This window comes from Phyllostomus discolor, chromosome 1 (assembly GCF_004126475.2).
Source record: "Phyllostomus discolor isolate MPI-MPIP mPhyDis1 chromosome 1, mPhyDis1.pri.v3, whole genome shotgun sequence".
NCBI lineage: Eukaryota > Metazoa > Chordata > Mammalia > Chiroptera > Phyllostomidae > Phyllostomus > Phyllostomus discolor.
The window spans coordinates 184,322,009-184,344,977 of record NC_040903.2 but is presented as its reverse complement, the minus strand read 5'-3'; the positions used below and the strand labels follow the sequence as shown (position 1 = coordinate 184,344,977).

The 22,969-nt window shown below is 39.9% G+C and overlaps 1 protein-coding gene across 1 annotated transcript in view; it reads left to right on the top strand.

Annotated features, from left to right (window-relative positions):
• Positions 1-22,969, top strand: part of ARMH4 (armadillo like helical domain containing 4) — a 105,057-nt gene that overhangs the window by 13,819 nt on the left and 68,269 nt on the right. The window contains 3 exon segments of the mRNA XM_036010361.1: positions 1,488-1,742; positions 4,060-4,272; positions 12,886-12,890. Of these exon segments, the coding sequence (XP_035866254.1) occupies positions 1,488-1,742; positions 4,060-4,272; positions 12,886-12,890 (473 nt within the window).

The window sequence follows — 22,969 nt, the reverse complement described above, 5'->3', positions numbered from 1 at the left end:
CAGGCATGTTGATCCATCAAATGTAAAAATCTCTTCAATTCCAAAGAGAAAATAATCTGAACTGAAGGGGGACCAAGAAAAGGAATTGTTTATATTGAAAAACATACAAACATAGGAAGTACCATAATGTCATTAATAAAAACTTAAAGAAAACCTTTTCAGCTGTTCCTAGAATACTACCTTTCCATTGCACGGCGTACTGAGCTTGCTGATATGCTGTGGGCCTAGAGTTAGTGTTTAAAAAAGAGAGATAGCAGGGTCTTCTAGAAATGAAGTTTAAGAGTGGCTCAGTATTTAAAATTTGCAGCATAGTTCCTCCCTAAAAAGGGGGTAAATATTGACCATTATAAATAATCTTTAATAATCTATTTGAGGGGATTATAAGGTAAAGAAAGGGACCTTGGATAGATACATTTTCCCCATAGGTCTGTTTCATTTACTTTCATGATCTAGAGGCAAGTGCAAATCTACAGATTGTTCCTTGAGCAACGGCAGATTGTTCTTCTTCCTCATGGCTAAGGAGTATTTCACTGTGTATGTGTGAGTGTGTAAACAGCTTCTTTAGCTGTACATCCGTCAGGCATAGTCAGCCCCGTGTTTGTGAGCGCTGACTATGTAAGCTGATGCAGGTTCCTTAGCTTCTTTAAACCTAAGTTGTTTGTAAAACACATAATAATAGCTGATATTTATTAAATACTTGCCAAGTACGGGGCATGTTCCAAGGATTTTACATGTGTTACATAATTTAATCTTTGTAACATCTCCTATGTCAATAACTCTAATAGTATCTTTTGTGAGAAAGATACTCTTATTTCCACTTTCCAGCTGAGGAAACTCAAGTCCCAGAGATGATAAGTAGTTTTTTCATGGCCACACAGCTCCTAGGTGACTGAGTCAGAATTCAGACTCCAGCAAATTAGCTCTTGAACCTGCATTCTCAACCACTGTGATGTGTGGCTTCCTTGAATGATATTAGTACTTACTTCCCCTTATTACATATGGGAGGAGAAAATAAGATAATATCCACTGTGTACTTAGCTTTTTGTGTGTTTGGCATGTAATGGAAACTCTGTAAATATTAGTTATTAGAATTGTTATCCCTTTAATTCAAAATGCTAACTTTCAAAAATGCCAATGTGAAAATTTCTGCTTATAACTTAGTTCTGTATAATTTGTTTCTTGACAAACTGATTATGTTCATATTCATTAAAGGGAGCTCAGCTGTTGATCTTCCTATTTGGTTTAGATTTTATCTTATGTTTACTTTATATTAACTTCTTAATCTCTGCCTTAGATGGAGTTACTACTCCTGAAAGCAGCAACACCGAGAACATTTCTTTACTGGTATTTTGTTTCTAAGTGATCTCTTTGCCTTCCCATTCCCTGAAATAGCTTTCTGATTTTTTCTTCAATTTATGAATTACACTGTGACTTCTTAAAACATAGGAATTTGCTTTATTTTAAAACATTGTTTCCCTTTTTTTAAGACACCATCACTCAAGAGATGACGACAGCTGCTCAAGAAGCAGAAGCCACTTTGTCACCGGTGACACCAGAGCAGCAGGTTTCCACCCTCCCGGTTACCGGAGAGTGTGGTGAGACCGCGGAAGAAAAAGGGTCCCCCTCTGCCTCGTCTGATGTTCTGGGTGTCACTCAGCTGTCGAGAAGATGGGAGACTCTGGCCACTACAGTTTCACCGACAGCCGCACCTCTGTCCTTCGAAGTCACTCCCGCTGTGGAAGGTCTGTAAGGGAGGGAATCGGACTCAGTATTACGAGGGTGGGTCTTTTCTGTGTATTGATAAGAATGGAATGAGAGGAGCAGATGGCCTGTCACCAGGGTGCACACACCCCTCACCTGGAGAGGGAACGGGAAAGGTAAGCGAATTCTTACTCGAAGAGATGTCACATAGCCTCAAAGAATGATGGGTTAGTGCCTAAGAAAAACCTCTCAGGAACGGAAGGAGGCCAGACCTCATCTATTGAGACCTCTGTCCTAGTCCGACAACTCCGGCTGCTAGGGGTGAGGTGAAGAGAGCGAGGACGTGGGTATGAATCCCAGCTTTGGCCCTTGCTACTGTTGTGGCCTCAAGTAAGTGTCTTAATGTCTCCAAGCCTGGTTTGTTCATCTCGAAATGATGCCTCTCTAACAGACAGGTTCTTTTACGTGTTTAAAATAATGTGTACAAGTTGCTTTCTGTATCAGAGGTCCTCAGATGCTCTGATATCTTAAAGACAGTGAAGTCTTCAAAACCGGGTGATCATCAGAATGACAGAAACCATTGTCAATAACTTTTATCTTTTGTAACTTTTACCTATTTTTTTAAAGATTTTATTTATTTATTTTTAGAGGGGGGAAGCAAGGGAGAAAGAGAGGAAGAGAAACATTGATGTGTGATCTCCTGTTGTGCGCCCCCTACAGGGGGCCTGGTCTGCAACCCAGGCATGTACCCTGACTGGGAATTAAACCACTGACCCTTTGGTTCACAGGCTGGCACTTAGTTCACTAAGCCACACCAGCCAGGGTGACTTTTGTAACTTTTTTTTAAAGATTTTTATTTATTTATTTTTTAGAGAGGGAAGGGAGGGAGAAAGAGAGAGAGAAACATCAATGTGTGGTTGCTGGGGGCTGTGGCCTGCAACCCAGGCATGTGCCCTGACTGGGAATCGAATCTGTGACACTTTGGTTCGCAGCCCGTGCTCAATCCACTGAGCTATGCCAGCCAGGGGTAACTTTTAATAATTATAAAATTATTACCTAATTATTTTTGGATCTCCTGTGTTTGTCTTAACATTGGTCTAAGTAAAGCCTGCTTTTATTTATTAATAGAATTATTTTTAACAGTGTAATAAATACCTTCTAATTCCACTCCCCTCAAATACCCCAAGGGCCTTGTCAGTAACCTACATGGAACCCCATGACCCTTCTCGTCTCAACCCCTTCTTCCTCTGACTGTTCACAGCATCCTTAATCTCGTGTTCATTGTCTCCTTGACTTCCTTTCCTTTTAGTTTTGTTGCATCTATATTTGCTCTGAGAATCATACATTTAAAAATTTTAGTTGATTTTTAACTTTATAAAAATGGTGTTGTCCTGTAGATAGCCTTTTTGGGGACTTACTTTTTTTTACTTAATATTTTATGGCTAAGATTTACTTACTCTAGTAGCTCTTTTGTTTTGACTGCTTTTAATACTGCATTATGAAAATACATCACAGTTTATTCATTCAGTCTTCATCCAGTCTCTCCTAGTGATTTGCATTTGGGTCATTCAGGTTTGGTTATTGCGAACATTACTGCCATAAGTATTCTTTTTCACAACCTCTGTTGTGTGTGTGTAGGAGTTTCTCTTGGGTATGTACCTGGGAACTGAATTGCTGGGACATAGTGTATATGAATTTTTGACTTTAGGAGGCAATGCCTAGTTGTTTTCCAAAGTTGATTGCACCGATTTATGCTCTTGATAGCAATATATGAGAGACTCAATGAATCCATATCCTGGGAGCTTTTAAAAATATTTTCTGAGGTGTCACCACTAAGGAGATTCTGATTTAGTAAGTTGGGATATGTGGAAAGCATGAAACTGACGTTAAAAAAAGTTACCTCAGGAGATTCTGATGATCAACCAGGCTTGCAAAATACCACCCTGGAGATTTGGGGAGACCTGGGGATAACTTTGGCTGCTTTGAACTTGACTATATTTCCGATGCAGGTCTAGGTTCTTACTCTTTGACTTGATTTTTCTAAAGCTGTCATTAGCATATACTTTAATAAATTTTTGTTAAATTTTCTATCTTTGGTAATAAATGAAATAAAACCCTAAAGCATCCATAATATCACCAATAGAATAAATAGGAAGTTAACATCTAAAAACAGAGATCTGATGTGAGACAGTATCTTTTCCTACAAGATAAAGTGTTTGCTTCAGGTAGCTGGGCAGATGCAGGGTGGGGAGGGGCGCTGGTCTAAGTGTCATTAATGCTTTCTCTCTTGAAACGTGAAAGCACACATTTCCCTTAGTGATCATCCTTGGGTCACATCCTGTCTCTTGTGTCTGGCAGACCTGAAGGACACCGTCACAGGGCCCAAGGAGGAGTGGATCACACCAGTTTTTGGCTCTCCAGTGACACCCCCTGGAATAACGGAGGAGGCACCCAGCGTTTCTCCAGAGCTTTCTGATTCCGAGGCGTCCTCTGAGAGAAGAACCCTTGTTCCATCCATCGGCCTTGTCAACACGGCTGCCCCATATGGCCTGGACCAGCTTGAATCTGAAGGTACCCATGCTTTGGAGGGAATCTTTCCAGGACTGGTTGAATGTGTCACTGAGCAAATGTTGCTCTGAGAAATGTTGCTCTGATTAAGAGGTAGATTCAATCTGCAGTGCAGGCCAGGGGTCAGTGAACTGTGGCTCAGCCCGATCTGGCCAGCCATCTGTTTTTGTGTGGCCTGTAAGCTGAGGATGAGCTTTGCATTTTTAAGTGATTAAAAAAAATCAGAAGGACGTTTTGTGACATGGAAAAGTTATATAAAATTGAAATGTCAGTGCTCCTAAAGAAAGCTGCATGGGAACACAGCCACACATGCTCATTCATGTTGTGTCTGTGGCTACTTTTGTGCCAGCGCAGCAGCTGAGTAGTTGGGACAGACTAACTGCCCACAAAGCCTAAAATATTTATAATACGGCCCTTTACTGAAAATGCTTGCTGACCCTTGGCCTAGGTCGTTCGTTCTCAACTACACTTGAACTTTAGAATCATCTTGGGGACCTTTAAAAACCCTGATGCGTGAGTCCTTCACCCAGTGACTCTGATTTATTTGGTGTGGGATGGGATCTGGCATGAACATTTTAAGAGAGCGCTTAAGATGAATTCAATATGCGGCTGGATTGAGAATACTGGTTAAGTGGAAAACTTGAGTTTCCCCAGCAGAATTTCTTGGACGGAAGTTTTAATGTGGATTGTATTTTCACAACGCTGTTCTGGTTGTTCGAGTTGGGTTGTTCTCTTCTTGTTCATCACATCTCTGGGTTAGGATGTTTTACTATCTGGAAACAGGCAGTCTCCTCACCTGTTAAGACTGAGAAATCCACACCAATTTATACTTTCCAAGACATGGACGCTGAGCATGAAAAGGATGTTTGGAGCACAGCTGCACAAACAGGGAGACTGGACATGTGGCGAAAGGCCATTTAGTTAATCAGCATGAGGCAGGTGAACAACTCCTGGCTGGAGGGCAGAACACCCAGAGATTCGTAGTGCCAAGTTTCTCAAACGTATCTGGGAGACGGGCAAGCTTTCGGGCACTAAAATAGCCATGTGTTTGGTGTGGTGAGGGCATAGGATGGGCTCTTATTTTATATTTCATTTACTCTGCAGTAGGGAAGGGGGTTCAGCCGACTGCCTTACAGACTTTCAGGGTTACACTGTCGTTTTCTGACAGAGAAATGTGACATTTCACGAGCAGCGTGAAAAATTCCTTAGTAGAATCGTGGTTTAAGAAATGGATCAAAGCCAGCTCAGAGGCTAACAGCTCTTGCACTTCACACTAAGATAAAAATCGTGTGATTTTGAGCTTAGTCTCATATTAACTGCGTGCTCTCAGTACCATCTGGAAAAAGCAGGTTTCCCCAAATTAACCTGAATTAGAGATGACAGCTTTACCCAGCAGGGCTCATTAAATCAGAGAAAAAATATATTTATGAATAATCTATACTTGGGAAACTGCAAAAGTTTTCTAAATTTAGTAGGTGATGACAGTTGTATCAAAATATGTGAGAATTTTCTTAACTTGCCTAAGACACCCTGGAGTAAGTTTTTCTATACAATTCAATTTCAACTTCCTTTTGAGGATATATTTTGTCAGTTTTTGATCTAAATTATGATCCTTGTCAAGGCTTACAAATGACAGTTTTTTGGTTTGAAAATATTCTTTCTACTACATTGTTGGGTTTAAGATTTTGAATGAGCACACCTTTTCTCCTAAATACTAGGGAGTACAATTTATCTTTAGTTAGAATACACTAGTAATTTCACAATTAGTTTTATGCTGGTCTATCTAATCCTCTGAAAACTGAAGTGACTGAACCGACTTGAACTCGGACACCTACTAGATTTCTGGATGCACTGGAGGCCTCTGTTTCCTCACGTTTTTCCATCTCACCCAGGACTGTAAGTGCAGCTTGCATCTCTGACTGGATGAAGCATTTTAATTCTACCACAGGATTATACCTACAGGAAGATAATTTACTCTTACCTAGAACAGCGTGTTGTGCTGTGTCAAGATGTCTCCCTTTTAAGTTTTAATCTCTGTGACATGTTGACAAATGACGTACAATTCTCTAGTGTCAGATCTGTGTTTATTTAATTATATTATCAAACTCCTTGTACGTTATTTTAATATTTTCCCACTAGGGGCCAGGGGCACATCTCCAGAGAGTGGGCTGTTTTTCTCAATGGGGCATGGACAGTGACTTGCCATTATTAAACACCAGGTACCCCAGGAGCAAGAACCTTTGTGGAAAGTTCTGAATATTTATCCTTTAAGAGATAGTGATTGGTTCAAGTGAGCCTAAAATTGTATCTGCTTGGCACCCTGTCTTCTTGTCGCCTCCTTTACGTCTCTGTGATATAATGACTAAGGAGTGTATCCGTTTCCTAGGGTTTGCCATAACAACGTACCATGACCCAGGTGACTTAAAACAGAAATTTATTCTCTTGAAGCTTTAGAGCCTAGAACTTTGAAATCAAGGTGTAGGCAGGGCAGAGCTCCCTCCAAAGCCTCTAGGGGAATATCAGCCCTTGCCTCTTCTGGCTGGTGGCCTCAAGCATTTCTTGGTTTGTGGGAGTGTAACTATAATCTCTGTCTTTCCCTTTCAGTGGCCATCTTCCCTGCCTGGGTCTCTGGGCCCACATTTCCCTCATCTTATAAGGACACCAACCATTAGATTAAGACTCACCCTGATAACTTCATCTTAACTGGGTTACATCTGCCAATGCCCTGTTTCTAAATAAGGTCGCATTCACAAGTACCATGGGTTGGGGCTAGAACGTATTTTTGGAAGTGGGGGTGGGGGTCAGAATTTAAAATGTAACAGGAGTTTTCCAGCTGGCTGTGCAGGCCGCTGTGCTTGGTCTCTGGGACGCCCACCTGAGAGGTGTGCACTGGTGGAGGGGGAGAGGTTTTGGTGTGTTTTACATTCTCAGTCACTGAAGAAAGCCTGCCTCTGTAAGTGCACTTCACCCTGCGGGTATTTCATTCAGTGTCTTTGACGTTGTCAGCAAAAATGTGGTCTGGTTTATGAAGGGGTAGTGGTTTATCTGTCACCTTGCCTGACACCCTTTACTTCTCTGTAATTTTTTTTTAGGAAATAAATGTTTTCAGGGTGATAAAAATGTGTTATACTTATCTCAGGCATAACTGGGCTAGGGCTGTATTCAGCATGTTTGAAATATAAACATGACAAACGTGTTCTCATTTTTTATTCAAAATAGGATAATGGCAAGTTGCATATACATATATAACTACATAAATGGATTTTTGGACATGACCTCTGTATAGATTGATATCCTTTTTTTGTTGAATATTAATGTCTTTCTCTGTTCCAAAATGGTAAAGTAAAATTTCTAACACCTTATGAATGGCACTGGCATAAAAACAGACATACAGATCAGTGGGGCAGAAGAGAGATCTCAGAAATAAACTCATGCTTTTATAGTCAGTTGATATTTGACAAAGGAGGCAAAAACATACAATGGAGTAAAGACAGTGTATTCGATAAATGGTGTTGGGAAAATTGGACAGATAAATGCAAAAAAATGAAACTAGACCACCAACTTGCCCCCTACATAAGAATAAACTCACAATGGATTAAAGACTAAAATGTTAGACTCAAAACCATAAAAGTCCCAGAAGAAAACACAGATAGTAAAATCTCAGACATTTATCATAGCAATATTTCTTTCAACATATGTCCTCAGGCAAGGAAAACAAAAGGAAAAAATATAAACAATGGACTGCATCAAACTGAAAAGGTTTTGTACAGCAAAGGAAACCATCAACAGAAGGCAACCCACTGAATGGGAGAATACAGCTGGTATGGGGTTAATATCCAAAGTTTATAAAGAGCTTATAAAACTCAACACCCAAAAAAATACAATTAAAAAATGGGCAAAGGACCTGAATATACACTTCTCCAAAGGGGACATACAGATAGCCATCAGACTTTTGAAAAGATGCTCAACATTACTAATTAACAGAAAATGCAAATTAAAACCACAATGAGATATCACCTGACATTTGTCAGAATGACCATCATCAATAAATCAACAAACAGCCAGTGCCGGTAATGAGGTGAAGAAAAAGGAACCCTCGTGCACTGCTGGAGGGAATGCAGACTGGTGCGGCCACTGTGGAAAACAGTATGGAGTTTCCTCAAATAACTAACTAATGGTAAAACTGCTTTATGACCCAGTGGTTCCATTTCTGGGAATATATTCAAAGAAACTTGAAACTCTAATTTGAAAGAATATGTGTACCATTGTGTTCATTGCAGCATTATTTACAATTGCCAAGATTTGAAAGAAGCTCAAGGGTCCATCAGTAGATGAGTGGATAAAAAAGCTGTGGTACATTTACACAATGGAATACTAGTCAGCTGTAAAAAAAAAAGGAAATCGTACCCTTTGCAACATCATGAATGGACCTGGAGAGCATTATGCTAAGTGAAATAAGCCAGTCAGAGAAAGACAAGTACCATATGATGTCACTCATATGTGGAATCTAATGGACAAAATAAACCAACAAACAAAATGGAAACAGACTCATAGATATAGAGAATAGACTGACAGCTGTCAGTAGGGAGGGGGTTTGGGGGACAGGTTGAAAAGCGTGAAGAGATTAAGCAAAAACAAACAAACGAACAAACAACCTCATAGACACAGACGACAGTATGGTGATTGTCAGGGGGAAAGGGGAGTGCGGGGAGGAAGGAGGGTAAAGGGGAGATAAGTGGTGTTGGAAGGAGACTTGACTTTGGGTGGTAACCATACAATAAAATATACAGATGATATATTACAGAATTGTACACCTGAAACTTATATAGTTTTATTAACCAATGCCACTCCAGTAAATCCAATAAAAAAAAGAAAGAATAGTTTTTAGTAACAGAAGCAACAAGGTACCTGGCCTTGAGCTAACAAATACCTCATTTATAAGAAGCTGCACCACATCTGTCTTAAGAGGGGTGTTCAGAACCTCAGGCAAAAAGGTTGGTTCTGAGTGGTTCATTGGGGCTCACACCCCAGGGCTGAGAACCCCTGTGAACACTGGTCCAGGCAGGGCTTTCCACGCGTGGTTTTACGCAGCTGTTGAAGCAAATGTGTAGCTTGCACCTGCACCATGGACTGTGGAGATTTCAAAGACATTTTAGATGCTTGCAGAAAGTTAAGGCTTTTTTAAGACATGGTTTTTTATTTATTACTTTTTAAAGTATATTTTATTGATTATGCTATTACAGTTTTCCCACTTTTTCCCCTATTTGCCCCCCCTCTGCCCTGCACCCCCTTAGTTCATGCCCATGGGTTGTACATATAAGTTCTTTGAATTCTCTGTTACCTGAAACTTTCTTAACCTCTCCCCATCTATCTTATGCCTACCAATTATGCTTCTCATTCCCTGTACCTTCCCCCCATTCCTCCTCTCCCCCTTTCCACTGAAACCCCTCCATGTGATGTCCATTTCTCTGATTCTGTTCCTATTCTAGTTGTTTGCTTAGTTTTTGTTTTTGTTGTTTTTCTTTTTTTAAGGTTCAGTTGTTGATAGTTATGAGTTTGTTGTCATTTTACTATTCATGTTTTTATCTTCTTTTTCTTCATTAAGTCCTTTTAACATTTCATATAATAAGGGCTTGGTGATGATGAACTCCTTTAACTTAACCTTATCTGGGAAGCACTTTATCTGCCCTTCCATTCTAAAGGATAGCTTTGCTCGATGGAGTAATCTTGAATGTAGGTCCTTGTTTTTCATGACTTTGAACACTTCTTTCTGGCCCCTTCTTGCCAGCAAGATTTCTTTTGAGAAATCAGCTGGTAGTCTTATGGGCACTCCTTTGTAGGTAACTGTCTCCTTTCCTCTTGCTGCTTTTAGGATTTTCTCTTTGTCTTTAATCTTGGGTAACTTAATGATAATGTGCCTTGGTGTGTTCCTCTTTGGGTTGAACTTCTTTGGGACTCTCTGGGCTTCCTGGACTTCCTGGAAGTCGATTTCCTTCACCAGATTGGGGAAGTTTTCCTTCATTATTTGTTCAAATAAGTTTTCAATTTCTTGCTGTTGTTCTTCTCCTTCTGGCACACCTATAATTCAGATATTGGAATGTTTCAGGTTGTCCCAGAAGTTTGGAAGACTTTCTTCATTTTTTTGAATTCTTGTTTCTTCATTCTGTTCCAGTTAAATGTTTATTTCTTCCTTTTATTCTGGATTTTTGATTTAAGTCCTGGTTTCCTTCCTATCACTGTTGGTTCCCTGAATATTTTGCTTTATTTCACTTTGGGTATCCTTTATTTGTTCTTTCATTTTGCGACCAAGCTCAGTCAGTTCTGTGAGCATTTTGATTATCAGAGCTTTAAATTCTCCATCAGATAGGTTGGCTACCTCCTCATCATGCAGCTCTCTTTCTGGAGTTTGCTCTGTTCTTTCATTTGGGCCATATTTCTTTGTCTTGTTGCACCTGTTAAATTGCAATGGCGCGGGGCCTTAGGTATTCACCTGGGCAGGGCAACCCTTTTTGCTGCATTGTGTCACTAAGACATGATTTTTTAAATATAATGATAGATATAATTCTTTTACTGGTGTAAACATGAGAATTTTATTGCATTGGAGTATAAACAATTACAAACCCTAACAATGTAGGAAATAATGTGAGGATATTATCAACTTCACTTTCTCAGGCTGTATTCATAACCATGAAGCTGTTTTCACGTCAGACATGTAATTGCATATATATCCCCAAAGGAAAAGATTGGAAGCAAAATATAATGCCTCAACTTGAATGGTCTTATAAAATTTTAAAAATGTTCACAGTTAGAGACATTAAGTTTGTCCCAAAAGATTTACATTGATTCTGTCTGCATTTATTCGTGCCTTTTATTTTCCAGCCATTCTACCTCCTTCTACATTGTTTGATACCTGCAAACAAAATATTCTACAGAAATTTCTTTCATAAAAACAGTCATAAGGAACTTCCAAGTTTTTTCTAGGTAGGTGGAAGGCCCTGCTCCCTGTGGATTTTCTCGAGGTATCTGCTTCACATCCTCTCAGTTCCACTTCCTATTAAAACTCTAGCTGAAACATAAATGAAAACCCTTTCACTTGTTTCCGCTGAAATTAGTACAAAATTCAAAACGACTTGGTTCAAACCTAAGGGAACATCAAAGCAATAAAATCAAGAAAATAAAAGAAACATCAAATGAATTAGACTCAAAAGATACAAATCCCTCTCTGACCTTACCTTAGCTAACAAGCTCCCAGGGTGCCCATGCCCTGACCCATTCCGTGCTCTGTCTGAGAAAGTTTTTTATGTTTTATACCCAAAGCCCTGGAACAGTTTTTCAGGCACCGTGCCAGGCTTTCTGGCTTGTCAGTGCTTGGTTTGTTTCCAGCACAGAGGGTCACTTATTTTCTCCTCCCCACCCTGCCTCCACATGAGAGAGCCAAGATCAAGAGGTAAATTTTCTCCAGGGTCCATCACTGAGTAGGGGACCTCCAACCCCCCATATATGCGTCTGTACTGATTTCCCTTTGAAGGACACACCTTCAATCCCTAGGCAATCGACAGCCAGATGACTTCATGACTGACACGGTGTATTATACATCCCGGCGTCCAGAGGAAATCCCATTTCTGTTAAAACCGAGACATGATCCATGTCTAGGCAATATAATACTGTTCTCACCCTACAGAATATACACTTGCATGATAATAGGACCATTCTGTCAGTCTATAGCGAACAATACTGAGAGCTACACTTCTCTGTAAACAGAGGGCTGTGAAGTTAAAGTTAAAAGGACGGGAAGGGGAAACAAACAGTTCAGCTCAAACTCATCCTCCTTTATGAAGTCTCTGAGACCACCCTGCTCACACTGATGAGCTGTGCAGGCAGTGGGGAATTGCTCTGAAAAAAGAAAGAGAAGATAGCTCTGGTTGTGGTCCCAAATGGACATAACTGAGTTTGAGTTAGCTCTATGACAAATAAGCTGTGTGATCTTGATCAAATTATGTAATTTCTTTAGACTGCAGTTTTTCCTTCTGTGTAAAGCAGGGGTATTGTGTGAGAATAAGGTGACATCTTGCACAGTAAATATGTGCATGGCATGGGGTAAATACATAATAAATATGAATATTTTGCATCATCTACCAAATAGAATTATATATTGCTTATGTACTACTATGTATTTATTGTTTTTAAAATTATCTGTTATCAGCCTTTAATTTCTGGGTAAAAGCAAAAGGAAAAACAATTGGATTTTTCATTCTCCAGAGAGAAAGGAATAAAAAAATGGTTGTCTGCTGAGGGCTGCTTTTTCCAAATGGTGATGGAGTTTAATGTTCACCTTCTGCTCCTCCTGCCTCTGCTGGCTCCACTGAAGTTGTGTTTTCATCCTCCAACTTCTTTTTCCTCTCTGTTTTTCCGTCTGTGTTAAGCTGAGTGATCTCTTCGTTTTCCTGTGTGATGTACTTTAGCAGTGAATTACTCCTCTTGGCTAAGAGCTTCACATCGTCTGTGTTCATCGTGCTTGTTTTTTGAATGTCTGTGGGTAAGAGAATCTGCTGCTCCTCGGCCTCCCCTCCCCCCTTTTTAACAGCGGCCCTTTCAGGCAGGTGTGCGCGGGCAAAGAGGGAGTCGGGTTAATTGTTAGGATGAACTATTCACAACCTCTCCATGCAGCTGTGGGTCAGGGGCTAGGCAGACAATGCAAGTAAGCAAAGAAGCAGGTACCTGAGACACTAGGCAGTGCTGAGTGTGATGCGACAGAGAGCACACACTCCCTCTGGTCTGGACAGCTGCCATCGGCATTGTTGCCAGGGGGAGAGAGTGAGCTCAGTGATGCCAGATTGCAGAATTTTTCCAAGAACAGCTGAAAAATCTGATTTGTATGTGAAATATTCTGATTTTTAAAGTGTTGGGAATGAATTCAAGTGTTTGCTGATCATTTCTATTTTTAAAAGATCTATTGATTTAAGAGAGAGAGAGAAATACTGATTTGTTGTTCCACTTATTTATGCATTCATTGGTTGATTCTTGAATGTGATCTGACCAGGGATCAAACCCACAATCTTGGCAATTGGGGTGACATTCCAACCAATTGAGCTACCTGGCCAGGGCCTGCCTATCATTTCTTTTGATGAATATGCACACCAAAAACAGATCTGTCTTCCCAGCCATTGACCATCAGTGTGTGCTCCCAACTGAATTTTCCAAAACCTCCTGAAGGGCAGAGTCAGATCTTTCTGCCGTGTGTCCACAGTGGCCTGTAGGTACCTGGTGCTGGGTGAAAGGTGGTCAGTGATGGAGGGCATGGTTTTAGGGCCATTACCTTGTTTAACTGATGTGCTTCCTATTTGACTTGCCCTGTTTGTTGTTACTATTTTAAATCCAGCCTTATTTAGGGCCTGGGCCTGAGCACTTTTTATGTGACTGCAGTGGTGGTTCCCAGCCACGTTCTGATAGAAGTTCAGTGGAAACTTGCTTAGATTGCTTGCACAAGCATTATTTTCTTTCTTTCTTTTTGGAGTCCATACCAATGTCTGCATCCAGGCAGGTAAGGGTAAGTCCATAAACTCAAGTAATTTTTTTTTATTCTCATCCAAGGACATTTTTTCATTGCTTGTTTTAGAGAGAGAGGAAGGGAGAGAAACATTGATGGGAGAGAGAGAAATACTGATGTGAGAGAGAAACATTGATTGGTTGCTCCCAGACTGGGGATTGAACCTACAACCTAGGCATGTGCCCTGATGGGGAACTGGACCTGAAATATTTCAGTTACAAGACAACACTCTAACCACCTGAGCCACACCAGTCAGGGCTAAGTGATTTTTCAAACCCTTGGGAAGCAAGAGTGTGAGGGAGGGAAAGAGAGGAAAGGTGGGTGGAGGGAGACCCTTCTCTGGAAGCATTATTGGAGCTAATTTGTAGAAAGGTCATTTCTCCTTGTGGGGCCGGCCACTTGCCCCAGTGTGACTAATGCATGTAGGTAGATCTTCCTTTAAAAAGTTGATATTACACTCATTTGAAGAATTACATGATATAAATTAAAAATTATATTGGAGCCTTTACAGGAATTACTACTTATTTTGAAGATGAAGATAATTAAAGTGCTGTTCAGTTTATTTCTGTTCCATCAACATATATTGAGGGCCTTATTTTGTGTAAGAAACAGTGATTCTGGGAGGTGGGGCCCCAAAAGTAAGACAGCACCTCTGGTTTCCAGGAACTAAATGCACACTGGTGTGATAAAACAAACATGTTTCCACGAATTAATATGTAAACCTCATTTTGGATTAATTGAGTCACGTTTTAAAGTTTGAAAGGGAAATCTATGTTCATACATAGTTTTGAAAAGTTAATAATCAACCTAACCAACCTATAAATTGTATTTTGAGTATATGTGGATTTTTAGATACAAATTCTGTATATATTTGCTTAAAGCAAACATTTCTTTAAGGCTGCTAAATTATTGAAGGGAAAGGCTTTATTTTGCATGGTTCAGAATTTATGGATACAATATTAGTATAGCTTCTGTATTTCTCTTTACAGCACCCTTGAGGAATAGAATAGTATTGCTGTAGTCTTACTTTCCAGAGGGAAGTACATGAAAGGCTGTCATCTGAAACCAAAGTGAGTTGTTTAATGAACAGGAGTTAGACTCTGGAACTTATAATTATTGCTCTAGGGCTGAATCCATTAAGAATGCAATTTAATTTGGGGTAGGATTTATAGGAGATACTGGAGAACACCAATTATATGCAGCCAAGGCTGAACACTGGCTGTGTCAATACCAGGAAATTGGAGGGTCATCGTGTACACCGACTGATCTTTCTCACTCGATAACCAGATAGAGGAGATGATGTTATCAATAGTAGAATCCTCTAATCTAAAGAAAGTAATATTAAACAAAGTAAGAAAATATTTAAACATCTATCTGAAACATGGGTTGAATCTAAAACATTTTGCTATGTGTATAAACTGTTGGAAGTGAACAGATTATCTTGTCACAGCTTTCTGTTTTTTCATGCATGTACCTTTTCAATATTGTTATGGTTAGAATGGAGGAAGTTTCTTTTTTTAATATATTTTATTGATTATGCTATTACAGTTGTCCCATTTCCCCCCTTCATGCCCCTCCACCCTGTACACCCTCTCCCACCCACTTCCCCCCCTTTAGTTCATGTCCATGTGTCATACTTATAAGTTATTTAGCTTCTACATTTCTCATACTATTCTTACCCTCCCCCTGTCTATTTTCTACCTACAAACTATGCTACTTATTCTCTTCCCCTTCTGGTACCCCTATAATTCGGATGTTGGAACACTTAAAGATGTCCTGGAGGTTCCTAAGCTTCTCCTCGTTTTTTTGAATTCTTATTTCTCCATTCTTTCCTGTTTGGTTGTTTCTTTGTTCCTTCTGGTCCACTCTATTGTTTTGAGTCCCAGTTTCTTTCCCATCACTATTGGTTCCCTGTGCATTTTCCTTCATTTCTTTTATGGTAACCTGCATTTGTTCATCTAATTTGTGCCCAAAATCAATCAATTCTGTGAGCTTCCTGATCACCAGTGTTTTGAACTGTGCATCTGATAGGTTAGCTATCTCTTAGTCGCTCAAAAGGATGAGTTCTGGGGCACTGATTTGTTCTTCTGTTTGAGCTATCTCTCTCTCTCTCTCTTTTTTTTTTTTTGGTCTGGTTGCTGCTGTTATGGTGAAGGGTGGAGCCTTAGGTGTTCACCAGGGCTGGGCACCCCAGTCGCTAGATTGTGACATTGTATGTGAGGGCGGGGGTCGAGAGGGAACAATGGCGGTAGCTCCTTTCTCTGTGGGACCTCAGTCCCTTCCCTGGGATCCTGGGTTGTGCGCTCTGCCCTGCTCCACAATCGCCGCCTCACTGGGTCTGCCAGCTGCCGCTTGTGTACTCAGGGTCCACCCACTGCTATTTTGCACGCCCCAGCTGCCTTACATGCTCCTGGTTGCCTTCTGCGCCCAACTCTCCCTCTTCTCCATGTGGCGACCCGACCTGAGCCTGGCTGCTCATCTCCGCCCCTCTTACCAGTCTGGATGAATGGGTCTATTTCAACTTCTTGGCTGTCCGACTTCCATTCAGATAAATTTTCTGTCAGTTCTGGGTGTTATTCTTCCTCTAAATTGTTGTTCCAATCTTGGTTGTGTGTGGAGGTACGGTGCATCCACCTATGCCTCCATCTTGCTGGAAGTCAGTGGAAGTTTCTAATTATTATATTTACTACTATAGAGTTCATGGGAAGTTTAAACTTTAGTAAGAAGTTCTCATGAAATTTGTATCTGTTAATATTGGGGGTTTTAAAAAAGCACTGTGAGGAGGCATTTAAAAAAAGATAAATGAATAAGTTAACAGAAATGTTTAAAGCAGAATATTTAATGAACAAGAACACTTGAGATTTTAATTTAATTTTAAAATGCATCCCAGATTACAGATGCTCTTATGAGCATTTGAAATTGGAGAATTTGAAAGTGGAGCTTGAAAAGCCAGTGAGAGCTCTTACTCAGCTTTTTGGACGCACTCCAAATGGAGAAGGCGTCGACGCTTCTGAAAGCACGTTATTGGGACTTCAGCTTCTGATGAAGGCTCTGATGGATCCTACCGTAGCAAAGTGATTAGATCTTGGGTAAAACATATGCTTTAGTGCATGAATAAGATTGCGCGTGGTCAGAAAAAACCTCCAAGAAGTGTACTTTTTAGCTTGATTCATCTCACATGGGAGCTGAAACCCGAGGAGTGCGCTCTAAGGAATAAGCCCCTGGAATGTAAAGATGCTGGAGGACAAACAGTATCGGGGGTACATGGGGTGAGCAGCAGGAAGAGGGACCTGGATGGAAATTCCCACACTAAGCCCGGGTCTTTAAAAGGGGAGTAGAGTAGTTCCAGGTTTGTATCACCGGTTGACTCCCTACTGAAGCAAATGTAAACTCTCTTTGGAAAAAAATATGCCCAACCGAGATCCATAGGTTTCCCACAGATTAAAACCACGCAGATACAAGCTTGTCATAGAAGATCAACAAACAGCCACGACTGAGAGTCAGCAGAAAAGACCAAACTGATCGTCCTGCTCCCTCTAGGACGTTAGATATGAAAACTATCAAAACAGTATGCAAAATATCATGTATAAAAGTTTTAAAGAAATAAAAGATGAAATCACAAAAATGAGCAAGTAATAAGTAGCTATGAAAATGATCTAGCAGATTTTTAAAAAGAATGAAATAAAACATGAAAATATAATCACTGGGGAAAAACCTTCAATAATTAAATGATTAACTATGCAATGGGAGAGTGACCTGGGAGATCAATAAAGAACAAATAAAGGGAAAACTTCGTATGCCATTAATGACAGTCAATACAAGGGGACTAAATGTGATGCTGGCTGTGGGTTTTTTGTAGATATCTGTATCCACTTGAGGAAGTTTTCTCCTTTTCCTAGCTTGCTAAAACTTTTTTTTTAAACTTGGTTTTTGGTTACAAATGGATACTGGAGTTTTTCCAATGCTTTTATTGAATCCATTTTATTGCACCTACGGAGATGCTGACATGTTTTTTCTGTCAATATGGTGAATTACACTGATTGATTTTCAAATGACAAAACAACTTTGTGTCTCTGGGATGAGCCCAGTTGGTCATGGTGTGTAACCTTTTCCATGCATTGAATTTAATTTGTTGAAATTTTCAAATGAAATAAAATTTAAGACAAAATGCATTCATGGATGTGTATAAAATACTGTACCAACTGTTAGAGAATACACATTATCTTCTAGTGCCATTGAATATTTACATGACATTAAATATTTACAATAACTGACTCTGTACTAGTCCAGAAAGTAATCTTGATAAATTTCAAAGAATTGATACATGCAGGCCATCTGCATGGCTGTTCAATTCCATTAGAAATTAAAAATAAAAAAGATGAATTGTAGCATACCTTTAAAAATGAAAAAAAAAACCCCACACTTCTAAATAACTTATGGCTCAAAGGAAAAAATCATAATAGAAAATAAAAATAATTAGAATTGAATCATAGTTATATCAAACATTGTAAGATAAAGGTAATGAGATATTTAAAGGATGCTATTTAGCCTTTAAAGCTTTTTTTGGGAAAGAATAAAGCCTGAAAATTAAGGAACTGAACAACCCCACCTTAAGCTGTAAAAACTAAAGAGCCCAAAGAAAATAGAAGGAGCGAGATAATAAAAATAAGACTTTATTACTTTATTTTTCCATTTCATTGATTCATAACAAGTTAAGTAGCTTTTCGTGAAATTTGTGTGGAAGAGGAAAGCCCCCCCCGCGAGCCAGTGCGCTGCTGGAGAAGAGTAAAGTGGAGGAGAGGGGCACTGGCCCCACCAGATAGTCACACTCACAAAGTCTCACTCCTGCCTGCATTCAGACTGTGCGGTTGTGGGTAGAAAGAACTGAAATGACGGGTGGGGCAGCACAGAGGGCACTGAAGCAGGCACGCCCCTGTGGCGTCCTTGATATGCGACGAGGATGGCAGTGCAGGGAAGAGGGAGACGCATTTTGTTACACAATAGTCTGGGACAGTTGGTTGTCCATATGGAAAACAAAATCAAATCATATTGAATGTAACATGATACACAAAAATCAATTCCATTTGGTTTAAAACCAGCTGTAGAAGGTGAAACTTAAACATTGGAGAAAAACTATAGAATATCTTTCTGAACTAATGATACAGAAGGAATTAAAAATTTCTGACACAAAAATTGCCTACCAGAAAATATTGATAAATTCAGCTATATTAAAACTAAAGACTTATAAAAAGATATGAGAAAGCTAGTGAAATACAACTTCTAAGGCTAGAGAAGATACTGGTAATACATATATTACTGATAAAGGATCAGTGTCTAGAATAGAAAGAATTCTAAAAAAAAAAAAAACCAGTAGGAAATGGCAGACAACCCAAAAGTAAAAGGAGCAAACATATGAATAGGCATTTTACTGAAATACACAAACATATGATTAAGATACTCAGCTTCATAAGTAATTAGGCAAATGCGAATTACATCTATGGTGACATATTTTATATACACTGAATTAAAAATAATAACATTTGACAACACCACAGGTTGGTGAGGATGTGGAGCTAAGAATTTTTAGACATTATTTAGAGCATCAAACACTTAACCTAGCTGTTACACTTTTAGAAATACACCCTAGAGAAACCCATGAATAGATACATTAGAAATCATTTATAAGAGTACATAGCAGCACTATGCTTAACAGGAAAAAACTGGCAACAACCAAATAACCTAAAGGTTTATTGACATGAGGATGAATAAATGAATAGCAACATATTTGCATAACGGAATACCATAAATCAGCGTGCAATAAACAAATCAGTGTTTGTATGAGATGTATAAAACTTAAAACTGTAAATCCAAAAGAAAAAAAAGTCCCAGAATAACATCCAGTAGTTTTTTATGGCACTAAAAGGAAGAAGCTGGATAAGATGACAGAGGAATATGCAAATAGATTCAATAGTGTTAATAATATTCCAATTCTTAAGTTAAATGGTGAGTTTTCCAGGATTCTTTTCAGTGTTAAGTTTAGTAACAAATATTATATATCTTTTCTTATATATATTATATAATATTACATGGTAAAACTGTGAAAGTAGAGAGGGTATCACTTGAGCAAAGATTGACAGATGAGGGGTGAGCCATGTGGGTATCTAGGGGAAAGGTGTTACAGGCAGAGGGAATAGCCATTGTGAAGGACTCAAGATGACTGGCCTGGAGTGGACCTGTTCATGGCAAAGCAAGGAGTGCTCTTTTTATCGAGTCACAAATGTAACAAGCTAATCCTTGCCCCCAGAGGACTGAGGACCTTGGGTTCTCATCGCCTCATTTTGGGACTGCCCTGCTTTTCCAGGATGATCTCTCATGCTGGCTGCACATACGTGCTTTCAGGGTCGGCAGACATTGAGAAACAATCTCTGAGCCCTCTGTTGGACCAGACTGTCAGCTGACCTGAAGATGGCCCCATTGTATGGGAAAGATTCAAACTTCCCCTTACTTTCCCAGGTGTTAAGAAACCCAGCCTCCTGCTCAGTTTCAGTCCTTGGTAGTGTAGCTCCAACAGGAGTAGGGACGAGAGCCAGAGGTTGATTTTTAGGACTTCTTAACAAGAAGGAGTCCTAAAAGATGGAGGCATAGATAGACATGCTTCACCTCCTCACACAACCACAAAAAAGAAGTTCAACTAACTTCAAACACAAAAACACCAGAACTGCCAGAAAATCGAATTGTATGGAAGTCTGAAAACCAAAGATTTAAAGAAGCCACATTCATCCAGATGGGCAGGAGGGCAGAGATGTAGACTGGGTGGGGGGAGAGGATGGGGTGTATTGTGGAGAGGTGGTGATGGCGGTGGTACCAGTGGTGGAATGGGCAGTCCCACATTCACGTGTTGCAGATAAAAGTCGGGAGGGATACTGTGGATGTGAGCAATCCCAGCCCCAGGCCAGACCGCACAGCCCAGGGTTCCAGTGCCAGGAAGATAAAGCCTCCTAACTTCTGACTGTAAAAACCAGTGGGGCTTGGGGCGGTGGAAGAAGCTGCCAGTTTCTCGGGAGGGTCCATTTAAAGGGCCCACATGGACACAAACCCACCCACTTTGGGAATCACCACCGGGGCAACAGCTGGAAGGGTGACAGTCACATACGGGAAGTGGGTGAAGTGACTGGAAGTGGGGTGAGGGCCAGGCAAACCTCCAGAAGTCAGGTAGTGGCACTGTCCCCTCTCTGACCTCTTCCCCCACACAGAGCCACGAAATGGTGAGGTGGTTTGCCATGGCGAATACCTAAGGCTCTACCCTTTGAACTTAACAAGTGTGCTAAGACAGGGAGTCAAAGCAGCTTTACCTAATACACAGAAACAAACACAGTGAGGCTGCCAAATTCAGGAGACAAAGAAATATGGCCCAAACAAAGGAACAGAACAAAACCCCAGAAAAAGAACTAAATGAAATGGAGATAAGCACCCTATCAGATTCAGAGTTCAAAACACTGGTAGTCAGGATGCTCAGAGAACTCACTGAGTATAGCAAAAACATATGGGAAGAAATGAAGGTTACACTAAGTGAAATAAAAAAAAAATCATAAGAAACCAACAGTGAAGGGAAGGAAGCCAGGATTCAAATCAACCATTTGGAATATAAGGAAGAAATAAACATTTAACCAGAACAGAAAGAAGGAACAAGAATTCAAAAAAATAAGGAGAGTATAAGACAACTCTGGGACATCTCCAAAAGGGCCAACTTCTGAATGATAGGGGTGGCCAGAAGGAGAAGAGGAAGAGCAAGAAATGAAAACTTATTTGAAAAAATAATGAAAGAAAACTTCCCTAATTTGGCTAAGGAAGTAGATATACAAGTCCAAGAAGCACAGAGAATTCCAAACAAGTTGGACCCAAACAGGACCACATCAAGACACATCATAATTAAAATGTCAAAAGTTAACGATAAAGAGAGAATCTTAAAAGCAGCAAGAGAAAAGCAGAGAGTTACCTACAAAAGAATTCCCATAAGGCTATCAGCTGATTTCTCAAGAGAAACTTTGCAGGCAAGGAGGGACTGGCAAGAAGTATTGAAAGTGATAAAGAAAAGCAAGGACCTACAACCAAGATTACTCTATCCAGCAAAGCTATCATTTAGAATGTGAGGGCAGATAAAGTGCTTCCCAGACAAGGTAAACCTAAAAGAATTCATCATCACCAAGCCATTATATACATGAAATGTTAAAGGGACTTATTTAAGAAAAAGAAGATCAAAACTGTGAACATTAAAATGATAACAAACTCACAACTATCAACAACTGAATCTAAAAAACAAAAACAAACTAAGCAAATTACCAGAGCAGGAACAGAATCATAGATATGAAGATCATTTGGGTGTTTATTAGTTGGGAGGGGGAAGTGGGTAATGGGGGAAAAGGTACAGGGAATAAGAAGCATAAATGGTAGGTACATAATAGACAGGGGGAGGTTAAGAATAGTATAGGAAATGGAGGAGCCAAAGAACTTATATGCACAACCCATGGACATGAACTAAGGGGCACATTGCTGGAGGGAAGGGGATTATCAGGCAGAGGTGGGTAAAGGGGCAAAAAATGGGGCAACTATAATAGCACAATCAATAAAATATCTCAATGTAAGCTAAAAAAGTAAAATAAAAGACTGATTTAAAAAACATAAAACCACTTAGCTGGCAGGAATATTTAAGATTTTAGAAATGTAACGAGAGCCTATAAACTCTAAGTCCACTTACTGTTGTGGGTTGCTGAACTATGTGTCCAGCAAACTCCTGGGATTCCTCCAGCCCTTATGATCCCAGAGAGCCATCTGCTGGAGAATCCCTTCATGGCTTCAAAACAGGTTTAATTTTTTCTTCTCAGGCATTTTAAGTCTTGTGCCCAATTTGATGCCCAAGTTTTAAAAAAATCTGGAAAATAAAAGTGGTGCCACTTCCAGTGCTTCAGTCACTCTCTATGTGTGGAAACCATTTTTGCTTCAGTGGCTTTTGTTTGTATTGGTACAGTCATGCCTCCGTAATCATCAGCTTCAGAACTCGTCAAACCCTGTATGTGTCACATTTTGTTGAGAAAAAATTTTCAGCACTGGGCATTTGCTCGGGACTCATCACACTTGCTAAAACTAGTATGAGTC